This window comes from Nematolebias whitei, chromosome 2, assembly GCF_014905685.2.
Source record: "Nematolebias whitei isolate Nwh7 chromosome 2, NemWhi1, whole genome shotgun sequence".
NCBI classification, from domain to species: Eukaryota; Metazoa; Chordata; class Actinopteri; order Cyprinodontiformes; family Rivulidae; genus Nematolebias; species Nematolebias whitei.
This window is the reverse complement of record NC_056499.1, coordinates 12,744,744-12,756,621: the sequence shown is the minus strand read 5'-3', so window position 1 is coordinate 12,756,621 and position 11,878 is coordinate 12,744,744. Positions and strand designations below refer to the sequence as shown.

Sequence of the window (11,878 nt, the reverse complement as noted above, 5' to 3'; positions counted from 1 at the left end):
CAGATTTTGTGGAAATACTTGACTTTTCTCAACATTATGACTTCTTTGAGCTAAAAACAAACAAAAAACAGCTTTATTTGCTCTTTAAATGAAGTTAAAACTGGCATTTCTAAGTTCATCACGGAGCTAAAAGTGGAATCCCTTCTTTAAATTGAACCCTTTGTTCCAGAAGGTTGAACCATTTCTTAAAGGATGGTTGTGATTTTTATTTCCTCCTGAACTTTAATGAAAACCAAGCTGAGAACTTCCAACAGAAAAGGACGTTTCTGTACCTTTTACAAATTTTATTTTTTAATTGGCCGTATTTCTGTTATTTCAAAATCTCCTCGTTTCAAATGACTGCCGTCCCTTTATACAACAACTTAAAGTTGTTAAAATGTTCAAAAAACACATTTAAATTAAAGAACTTGTTCTGGTGAGCAGGTTCACATAACTGATCTTATTTTGAAAGGCAGACTTCCTGTGGCCAACTTTTCATTTGGTCGAAGTTTAATTTTTCATGTTTAAGACAAAAGAACTTGAATTAAATCATGTTTGTTTCTTCGTTTGGGAGCAGAGAACTCATGAATTAAATTTTTATTCACGGAAAATAGTCACTTTAAATTACAGTTGGAGCCAAATGTTTATATACAGAACCAGCCTATCTGAGATTATTATTATTTATAATAAATTATTATTAAATTATTTATATGTAGAGCATTTTATTTGTATTTAAAAAGCTCCCACCCTTGTTCTCGATGTTTGGTTGGGTTCTCTTAAAACGGGCTGATTCGGGTCAAATGCTCTGGGTTTCCTTCCATGAACTTTCTCTCTTGCTAGATTTGGTTCAGGCCTTTTAGCTCATATTTAGCTACAGCCAGATTTTTTTTTAGCGTTTTGCTCCTTTTTAGCTACTTTTCTGCTCGTTTCACCTCCGGTAACTCAGTTTCATCTTCCTTTGGCTGCTGTTCGCAGCATTTTCTCTGAAATGTGCAGATTTGTTCATAAACTTCCTCTAAAATTTGTTTTAATGTTCAGATTCAGCATTTTGATGTTTGAACAGAACCAGCTGCTCCGACACTGAGCAAGCGGCTCTGATCCGTTGTGGGATCGATGTCGGCGGTGCTGGTTCTGTTGAAACACATCAGCTGCTCCAGATTGAATGGGAACCAGAGTGAAACCAGATTAGAACGCGTTTACACTCCACTGGTTTTACCATGAGCTCGCCGTCGGGACAGATCTTCAGTTCTTCACATGAATCTTGTCGACTCGAATATGAAAAACCCAAATTACTGAAAGTGAAACGAGACATTTGGACTGCTATGGAACTAAACTGGTCTGTTGTGCGCTTGTGGATCTTACTGTTCACTTCTTGTACGAGTTTGCAAATCTTTTTGAGTCTAATTTAATTCCATAGTCGTCTCTGGTGGATGACACCAGAAGGACGACGTGTGGGGAGATTACAGCACATTTAAAGGGAGGGTCACAGAAAAGATGCTGGAGATGTTGGGCTCGTTAAAAAAAAGGAAAAAGTCACTTCTTGGTATTTTTCTTTGAAATGTTCAGGGTCCAGATTCACACCTTTCTTAAAACGTGTTACTCAAATCCACAAATTGAGAAATAAACATTATTTGTAACAAATGTTTATTTTAATACAATTTTTAAAAAATGTTGGCGTTAAACAATTGGATCTTTAGACTAAAATGATAAAAAATAACTTGTTTTTGGTCATACCATAAAAATAACGTGGAAGCGCGGACAGTGGGGGGGGGGGTGACGCTCAGCTACTACCACACCAGAATTTAGCTTCATATTTGTAAAACCGAATGGCTAATGTCTTTTAGCTGTGGCAGCCATCTTGAATGAGCCATAGATGAACATCCAATGATGGTTTGCTAAAAGTAATTAAAATTCGTCTGCTGTTTCAAGAGATATTTTGCTAACAGACTCATAAATTCACCCGTTTTATTGTAAATATAAAAATAATCCATGAAATCTCAAGAAAACATTTTATTTAGCTCCAGATTACATTTTTTAAACCAACCTGTAAACAGACGCGGTTCATTTTGCCGCTAGGGGGCAGCAGAGGACAAGACGGCATCCTTCAAAGGGTCATTTCAGGTAATCTTGTAATGGAGAACAAGTATAAAAGTCTTCGTGCGACTTCGTTCGCTGTGGCGACCCCTGAAGAAGGGAGCAGCTGAAAGAAGAAATAAAAGTATACAAAAAGTTTCTGCAGGGTCTGAAATGTCTTAAATTTAAACTCCATTTTAGGCCTTAAACAGGTCGTTGTTTAGGGTATTTATCTAATTTTAATTTGTACAAACTTTTGTCTTGTGCTGTTGACCATCATTCCTCCTGTGTCTGTAGTTCTGTTTGAAGTTTGCAGGCGTCTTTATATTTTAAAACAAAACAACTACAACTCCCGTCATGCCTCAGTCCTCATGAAAGGATCCAGTTCTACTCCTAGACTCTTTTTTTTTTTTTTGGTTAAAAAAAATATTCAGGGATTTTTAATATTTTATTAATTTGGGCAACCCAATTTAGTATTTTGAAGAATAAAGCAATAATACTTTTTTTTTTTCATTTGTGTTGGTCTTAAATCGGAATTATAATCTTTAAATTTAAACTATTCAAATCTGCAGAAACGCTGCTGTTATTTCAGGGAAGTTCTAACTGATATTGGGAAGCGGCCATCTTTGGTTTGGACCTTTACATTCAGCCACAGATTTCAGCAGAACAAAGTGTTGACAGTGCAATCTTTAGAGTTAGCGCAATAAAAACTAAAAACCTCCGCACCGTCACTTTGTGTTCCAGACCACGAAGATGAAATATAAATTCCCATAAACATTTTTCTTCCAGAAGGTCTTTGCAGCTGAAGCTACGGTGCACGACCGCTCCCTGGTCGCTGGCACCAAAACAATGCTTAAGCCCCGCCCCCTCCATGTAAACTAATTGGACATTTTTCCATCTCAAAATGTAACTTGGATATTTTTCTTCAGGTGTTGGTCCGTGCAGTTTAAACTTGTTCTCTTTAAAAAAAAAAAAAAAAGTTAAATTTTATTTTAAGATTAAAGAAAGTGTTCTTGTCATGCTGTGATTGACAGCCAGTTAGCAAATCGTGAGGGTATGTGGGCGGGGCTATAAAGAGTAGAGCCTCACGTCCCAAGTGCGCAGATGATGGCTTCAACAATACAACATGGCGGCGCCCGAAAGAAAAATTTGACTTTGACTCAGAGTTGCTGGACGGCAGAGACACTTGGTTGGTCTTCGGTGACGCTGACGAGTCCTCAGCCTTCTCTGCAGTCCACAAAGTTCCCTCTGATCCAGTAGCAGATCTGTGCGTACTTCAGAGGCGTGATCCTCACCGCCACGTTAAACTCCTGTGACGCCCCCTGTCGCTCCACCCACTGGTGCCCTGAAAACACACCAATCACCTTTCGCTCCCACTTCCGCCGCCTCCCGTTCCACATCCGGGCGTAGACTCCAGAACCGCTGGCCCCCGGCTGGGCGTCGCAGTGCTGGTACAGCAAGTCCGACGTCTCCTCGCCGGCCCGGCAGAACCGATACACCAGCCGCCCCGGACGGTCGTTATCGAACCCTGAAAAGTGGACCCGCCGCCCGGGCAACTTGTGAACCGCGGGGCTGACACCTAACTTCATGTGGCGCCGTTTGTGAGCTTTCTTGAGCTCAAGCAAAGCGTAGTCATAGTCCATCCCAATGTCGTTGGCGTTCCCTTTGATCCAACCTTTGGGAACATGGGTGCGCTTGGCTCTGATCCATTGGAACTTCATTCTGTCATCGGTGGGCGGGGCATAGGGAACCGGGTCCAAGTGTTTGGTGATGTTAGACGGGAGGTAAACGGGTGAATGTTGTGTGTCTCGTTTGGGTTTTAGGAAGCCAACCCTGAGCTTCTGGGCTCCTTTCACATAATTCTTCCCATCGTGAACACAATGAGCCGCCGTGAGGACATGGCGGTCCCCCACCAGGGTCCCGGAACACCCGGTGGACAGTTTGACGGCCACTGAAAACGGATACTTCAGCAGGAAGTCTTGTCCTGCAATGCTGAAACGTCCATCGTGGCCAAAGATCTGTCGTTTCCTTCGGCTACGTGACGACCCAGTCTCACCAGAAGGCCCGTACGCTGGACTGCGGTTCAAACTGGGATTGTACCCGTAGATCCCGATGGCGGTTTCTGTGAGCTGACCGTCAGAATGGAGGGTCTCGTAGGCTAAAAAATGCTGCAGGTCCCAGTAGCTTGGGCGAGCGGCCTTTTTATGGCACTCCGGGTCGCAGGGGGAGGCGACGTCCAGGCGCGCCGGGTGCAGGAACCGCGGGGCGGGTTGAGCCTCCGTCTGCTGCGGCAGGACCACAGGGACACGCTGGAGAACCCAACGAGGTCGAGAGGAGGAGGAGACAGGTAGGAGGAAGAGGAGACACAGGAGGGAGGTGAACCTGTGGATGAAGATGAAACGTGTCACAAAAAGGTCAACGTGACCCGAAGCTCCTGCATCATGAAAACCGAGGAAGAGTTCAAGAGTCAAGTTTTACTTTTGTTCCTGCACCAGCATTTCTCACTTGCTGCCAAAAGGTATGTATTCAGTCTGTTAGCAAAATATCTCCTGAACCACTGGATGGACTTAAATGACACTAACAGAAGTTAAATCACTTGAATGACTTGATGACCTGAGTCAAGATGGCCGCCACACTTAATCAAACTTGGCAAACTCACAAACGTCTAACTCGATCAGTTCGATCAGTTTAACAGTGAGCTGAAAGTTGGTGTGGTAGTAGCTGAGAGTCATCCCATTACATCTGACGCTGCACAACTTGAAACTGACATCGAAATGGTCTCTAACTCCGTTAATGTGTTAGCAAAATATCTCCTGAACCATTGGATGGATTTTAATGAAACTCCCAGGAAGTTATCACTGGGTGTTCATCTAACAACTGATGCATTTTGGAGTCAGTCCGATTCACGATGGCCGCCACAACCAACCGACCTTAAACACAAAAATGCAATTGGGCAGATTGCGCTAAAACTCCCACGAGCTCCTGGATTGGTCACAACTCCATCACTTCTGATCTGAAGCTTCATTTAAATCTCTGGTTTAAAGGCGGCGGGCGATACGCATTCCTTCAACACTGCCCAGATTTCAGCGCCGTGAAAACAACAAATTTGGTAAATTTGCGCCTCGGATGGAAAATTCCTGAAGGATCCATGTTTACCTCCTCCACCCTTCACCTCATGAGTCTGACAGTGAAAAGTGGAAAAAGTCATAAATAAATGTCTGATGTTTTGTTTTAACAAACCATTAAAGTTTTGGTAAAAATCATTTGAAATGTTCTCCATCTGTGCGTAAATTACGCACGGACGGGCAAAGACTCACCAGGGAAGCGCAGCGCCGGAGCGCGTCATGATTCTTCCCCTGCAGGTGATCCTGAGGCCGAACCCCCCTCAGTCAGAACCAGGCTGGCACCGGACAGAGATCCCTCTCAGGAGCTGCGGACTCTATCCGAGCCGTGAGTTCGGAGCGGTCCACGGGACGAAGCAGCTCGGTCCGGAGCGAACAGGCTGGGTCATTGTTTCCTGCTGGAGGAGGTTCTCCGTCTGCACGAGCTCGTGTCACATCCGCCTCAGAAGGTCCAGAGAAACCCCGACCCAGAGGAGTCACGTGACACCACCATCATCATCAGGAGACCCCTTCTGGTCCCAGCAGGTGAGTTTTATGGGTTTAATGAACTTCCTGCAGGTTCACCTCATCAAACAGGAAGTCTCCAACATGAATCAAAGAATTTGAGCTTTTTCTTCTTTGTCAGATATAAAAATTGCCGTTTTAAATAATAATTGATTATAATGCAGCAAATAAAACTTGAAAAAACAAGAGAAAGCCCCCTATAGGACAGGAGGACTCTTCAGGTGGAGGAGTTCTGGTTTCTGGGCGTCTTTGTTCTGAGTGATGGTCAGATGGAGCGGGAGCTGGATCCACAGATTGGGGCCTCATCCTGAGTAATGAGGGCATTGCTCTGGTCAGTTGTGGTGAATTAACAGTTCAGTCTAAAGGCAAAGCTCTGGGTTTACTGGTCTGTGCTAACCCTGACCTGTGGTCATGAGGTTTGGATCAGGACCAAAAAAACTAGATCCTGGATCCAAGCAGCTGAACTGAGCTTCTGGGGGGGCTCAGCCTTGTGATAAGGAGCTCCATCATTGGGGGAGCTCAGAGTAGAACTGCTGCTCCTCTGCATCAAAAGGAGTCAGCTGAGGAGGTTCATCTGGTCTGGACACCTCCTTTCGAATGTTTTCCAGGCACCTCCCTGGAGGAAACCCCGGGTCAGGTCCAGAACTCTCTGGAGGGATTATAGATTCTCTCTGGTTCTGGGAACACCTTGGAGTCCTCCAGAAGGAGCAGAGAGCCCCACCCCCCCGGGGAGCCAGGCTCCCCGACCAGACAAGAGGCTGAAGATGAAGATTAAGAAAATTTGACAAAATTAAAATGTTCTGTGATTAAATGACCAGTTCTGTTTTATGATGTAAACGCTGACTCAGCATCCAGACCGGCTGGTTTTAGCTGTTCATCAATCAAAACGTTCGGCTCATTCAGGAGCTTTAGAATTTTAACTTTTCCACACTTTTAACTTCATTTATAAATGTTTCCCCACAGAAACACAAAGAGATCTCTTCAGTTCATTTACAAAATGAATTCATTCAAAATGTTTAGCTTGCAGCTGTCTAGCTAATTCTAGCTTTTAGCTATACTTTTACAAATTTTCCTTTTAGCTACTGTTTAGCTACATTTTTCTACATTCAGCTTTGAATTTCAGTTTTAAGTGCGTTGTTTAGCTGTATCAGAGCTAATATCATTTACTTTTAGCTCCAGCTTTTCTCATTTTAGCTCTCATATATGGTTTTGATTAGAGTTTCATAGCTGCAATTTAGCTATTTTTAGCATTTAGCTTAAATCTTGGTAATATCAGTTTGTAGGTAAAGCTGTGCTACATTCAGCTTTTAGCTACTGTTTTATTATTTGTGTAGCCATGATAGCCATTTTAGCTGCAGTTAAGTTGTCTTTAGCTACAGTTTTAGCTGTTTAGGTCTTTAGCTACAGACCATGAGGAGGTTCACCGGTGATGACGGAAACTGATGTCAGTTTTGCAGATCAGGATTTTTTTGTATTTTAGGAGATAATTTGAGTCTTGTCTTGTTTCATGTTTGTTAAACGCTGACCCATTGTCTGATATTTACAACAAAACAAACATTTAGCACCTGAAAAAAAGCCGAAGCTTCTGATAATCCACCGTCCTCACATTAAGCTGATCTGCTGGTAAATAAAAAGAGCTTCTTTCAGAAGAAAAGCCTGACTTTAGCTGTGCCTGAATAAAAGCAGACTTTACCTCCTGGATGGACGTCTTTCTCTGGACCATCTGAACCTTTCCGTAAGATGTTCCGTTTGTCGGAGCGGCCTCGATGCTGCTGCTGCTGTGACCTTCGGCTGCGAGAAATCAGTTGAGTGGGCAGAAAGTTGCTCAGATGCTTTTGTTGGACGGTTGCTTTCAGCCGAAAGCGCTCATGCTGAAAATGTGCAACTGTTGGTGGATATTATCTTCTGCAGGCTCATTAGAAAGGGCTGCTGCAGAAAGAAAGAACGGAGGAAACAACCGGAGAAATAAATGAGGAGAGAACTGAACAAGCAGCCGAACTTCACCTGTTTTAATTCCATAACATGGATACATCTGAGCTTCAACAGCTTCCTGTAAAACACGTCGATAAACTACAGCTGAGGTCAGAGGTCTCCATCAACAAGTTTCTGATTGTGATGTCACTTCTTTGTCGTCATCATTGTCATCTTCATCCTTCTTCATCGTCATCTTCCTTCTTTTTCTTCTTCTTCTCCTTCTCCTTCTTCTTCTTCTTCTTGGTAAAGTTCTGTTGAACTGGTTAGTTTCCAGGTCAGAGTCCACATATATTGTATCATGTTCTGGTTGGATCTTCGAGAAGGTTCTTGCAGAATCTTAATGCCAGCCTGATTTATCCAGTCAGAAACCAGTTCTGATGTTTGGAGCCACTGGTCTGTTGCACCCAACTGTGTCCGAGTTCCAGCTGTCCAACTGTTAAAGTTTAATTTGAATTTCAAACCAAGTTGAGGAATTTGGAGCTCGTCCTCCTCCTTCGTTGTTCCATCCGTTTAGCACCTCAGCATGATGCGACCACCATAGTGCCTGTGGGTTGTTTCAGTGATCTCAAGGCTGAGGACTCGCCTTGACTCGTCCAAATGTCCTTCTTGTCTTTTTGTCCAAACATCTTTGCCTCGTCTGACTATCAAACTTTTCCCCAGAAGACATTTGTTGTGTCCATGTGGACAGCTGAAGGTTTCAGTCCAACTTGAAGGTTTTGGTGCTTCTTTCTTGGTCCTCTTCGTCCATGGTGATGTAAAGCTGTCTTCACTGGTGGACAGGGACCATGGTGGACAGAGACCCTGGTGGACAGAGACCTTGGTGGACATGGAACCTGGTGGACAGGGACCATGGTGGACAGAGACCCTGGTGAACAGAGACCTTGGTGGACATGGAACCTGGTGGACAAGGACCCTGGTGGACAGAGACCCTGGTGGACAGAGATCCTGGTGGACATGGACCCTGGTGGACAGGGACCCTTGTGGACAGAGACCCTGGTGGACATGGACCCTGGTGTTCCAGCAGGTTTCAGTTGGTGGCAGAGTTGATCCTCGGTGGTTCCAACAACCTTTATGGAAAAGGTTGGACATGTTTTGCTCCTCGGCTGTGGACTGGTTGTGGTTTATGGTCCTGCTGAAGTGAGACATCATCTGTAATTCACAGATCTATAGTTCCTGCTGCTCTCATGTGTCCACCTGTCTCTTGGCATGGAGACAAAGACAATAAATCATGTCCTCTTTCTTTATGTCCAAAAGAAACATCATGTTTAAAAATTAGACCACAGAACAGACGTTTGTTCAACTATCATGAATAAAATCTGGGTTTGTTTGTTTGTGTTTGTTTGTTTGTTTGTTTGTTAGCATTATAGAGTTTTAATTTAGATTTGTATGTTCAACAATAGGCTCAATACCAGTTGGCACAAAATGCGGATGATCATGTAAAAGCTTTGTTTAACTTTTATACTTTTAAAAATATTTTAGTTTTGTTTACAAATATTTTCCTGACTTGAAGATTTTTAAATAATTTTTCCTGCTTTAAGCGTTTAGCTGCCATTCTGCACTTTCTAATTTTTTGTTGGTCTTTGGCTACTTTTAACTTTTAGCTCATTCATTGGCTATTTTTACATTTTAGACAGCCTTTTTCGTCTTTTCACTTTCGCAAAAAGTAAAAAACTAAAACTTTCTGGTGAAAGTTATAGCTTTAGCTCTTTGCTACTTTTACCTTTTAGCTGTTTTACATTTTTACTCTTCTACAAGCCAAATTATTGCCACTTTTAGCTTCTAGCTACTTTTTTCTAGCCTTATATTGCTTTTAGATTTTATATAGCACTTTGCTGCATGGCTTTTAGCTAGTCTTTTGCTAATTTTAGCTTTGAACTAGTTTGTCACTTTTAGCTAACTTTTTATAATAATAATGTCATCACAATGTCAGCACTGTATGTTTCCATACAATGGCGAAATTAGTCTCTGCATTTAACCCATCCACCACCAGGTGGTGCAGTGGGCAGCTATTGAAAGCGCCCGGGGGACATTTTGGGGATGAGACGTGCTGCCCAGAGACGCCACGTGATGTGCAGTGACTGGGGATCGAACCTGGGACTTTCGGGTCCCAAGCCAGCTGCCCTGCCTCTACACTATCTCGGCCCCTGGCAAAAGTAAACCTTTTGCTACTTTTTGCTTGTGCTTTGCTTCTTTTTGCATTCAGCTGGCCTTTTACTACACTTTTAGCTAGTGTTAAGCTACCTACTAGTTTTTAGCTTCCTTTAGGTTTTAGCTAGTGTTCTACTTCCTTTAGCTTTAGCAGCTCAGTTTCAGCTTCTTCGGTAAAGTCTTTCAGCTGGCAACGCTCGCATCGTGTTTTCACAGAAAATTATTTTATTTTTAGTCAGGTCAGTTTTAGCTGTTTTAGTCTGATTTCGGCTGCAGAAGTGTGTCTGAAAGCGAATCTGATTGGACCCAAACTAAAAGCTAACCTGCCCGCTGTGTTTTCACACTTCGCCGATGTGCGAGTTTTGTCACTCTTTAAAGGAAGTAAACCGGCGCTGCTCGGTTGTTCAGCACATCCTGCAGCTGATTATGGATCAGAACCTCTGCCAGCTCTCAGGGTGGACCTGCTGGCTCATCAGACCCTGATGAGAAGAATAAAACTCCACCCATCCTGCAGCTCTGACCCACAGCTGGCAGACACTCGTGCTGCTCTCCCATCTCCACGGCTGCAACAAATAAAAGTTGCTCTCGTTTTTCTCGTCCGCGCCGTTCAACACATCCAGGAACGGGTCAACAAAGGAGGAAAATACGACCTCTGTCAGGAACGGGCCTTCCTCCGTACCAACAGGGTGCTAATAAGGGCGGCGTGTGTGTTTGTTTTGAATTGTTATGAAAGGGCCCGCTTGTTTGGCTATGCCCAGTGTTGCCACGGTAACCGACATTCCCTGGAGCACTGCTCATGTTAATTGTTTTATTCCTCCCCCTCTCCTCCTCCAGCTTCTGGCTGCAGAGACGATCAGTCGAGTGTCACAAGTTTTGAATTCCTCTCCTCCCGGGCCCGTTCGGTTCTGTCCGTGTACTTCCCCCCGTCTCTGTGCCTCTTGAGCTTGATTGATTTCTCCTGGAGCTCCTCGCTCACTCGGGCCTTGTGGTCATGAAGCAGCTGTTTGGTGAAATGAGATGACCGCGGAGGTCTTCGGAGAAATTACTCGCTGTGAAATCTGGGGGTGAACTCAGGCCAGTTTTACTCTCGAGGCGCAGCGAGGAGAAGGACCATGAACGTTTTGGCAGGAAGATGACATGAAAAGTGATCAACATGTTCCCGTTCAGCTGCAGCTAAAGGAAATGAGCGTCTTCGTGCTAAGAGGCTTTGCTTCCTCCTCATCGTTCGTAGACCATTGCCAAGAAAGCACTTTAGAGTTCCCACAATCGCAGTGTTGATCGCACAGCGACACGTTTTATATCTAAATCAGTTGCAGCTCGTTCACACAACAGCCGAACCCTCCACACGTGAATCCCAACTATGCAAACTCACAGCCGAATGTCGAAACTATGCAATCAGCCTTCTGGTGAAAGTTGAGCTGACGGGGTTCGGCCACATTACGTTCAGTTTATGGGTGAAAAGCAAGTTTTAGTATTTTCAAAGTTTAGCTGTTTCTTCTGGTCTGCCTCAGCTGTCAACAAAAAAAAGATTTATGATGAAAAACCAGCAGCTGAGGTTGAAAAGTCCAACGATACGGAAGATTCAAACATACAGTACTGTACTGAGAGAACTGTTCATCCATCCAACATCCATCCATACAACATCCATCCAACATCCATCCATACAACATCTATCCATACGACATCCATCCATCTATCCATACAACATCCATACAACGTCCATTCATCCATCCAACACTCAACATCCATCAAATATCCACCTATCCAACATCCATCCAACATCATCCAACAGCCATCTATACATCTATCCAGCATCCATCATCTATCCAACGTCCATCTAATATCCATCCAGCATCCATCAAACATTATCCAACATCCATGCATCCATCCAACATTCATCCATCCATCTATTCATCCAACATCAATTCAACATCTATCATCCAACATCCATCCATCTATACATCCATCTAACATCCATCCAGCCAGCCAACTTCCATCCAACATCATCCAACATCCATCCATCCATCCATCCATCCATCCATCATTCATCCAACATTCATTTATCCATCCAGCCAACA

General features: G+C 43.7%; 2 protein-coding genes across 2 annotated transcripts in view; one reads left to right on the top strand and one right to left on the bottom strand.

Annotated features, from left to right (window-relative positions):
* Positions 1-3,269: 3,269 nt before the first annotated feature.
* LOC119425615 (serine protease 23-like) lies at positions 3,270-5,398 on the bottom strand. The gene is made up of 2 exons (XM_037693153.1): positions 5,370-5,398; positions 3,270-4,434 (listed from the first exon to the last, which is right to left on the bottom strand). The coding sequence occupies exons 1-2, from the start codon at positions 5,396-5,398 to the stop codon at positions 3,270-3,272; spliced, it is 1,194 nt and encodes a 397-aa protein (XP_037549081.1).
* LOC119425605 overlaps positions 5,397-11,878 on the top strand; it is a 49,146-nt gene continuing 42,664 nt past the window's right edge. The window contains exons 1-2 of the mRNA XM_037693141.1: positions 5,397-5,699; positions 8,433-8,664. Coding sequence (XP_037549069.1) covers positions 5,397-5,699; positions 8,433-8,664 — 535 coding nt within the window. The remainder of the gene's footprint in view (positions 5,700-8,432; positions 8,665-11,878) is intronic.

What these genes read in the sequence shown, in the direction of transcription:
- LOC119425615 (XM_037693153.1), bottom strand. Translation starts at nt 5,398, where the DNA reads ATGACGCGCTCCGGCGCTGCGCTTCCCTG. An exon ending in TCCGGCGCTGCGCTTCCCTG is followed by an intron (nt 4,435 to 5,369) that starts GTGAGTCTTTGC and finishes CTTCATCCACAG; the next exon opens with GTTCACCTCCCTCCTGTGTC.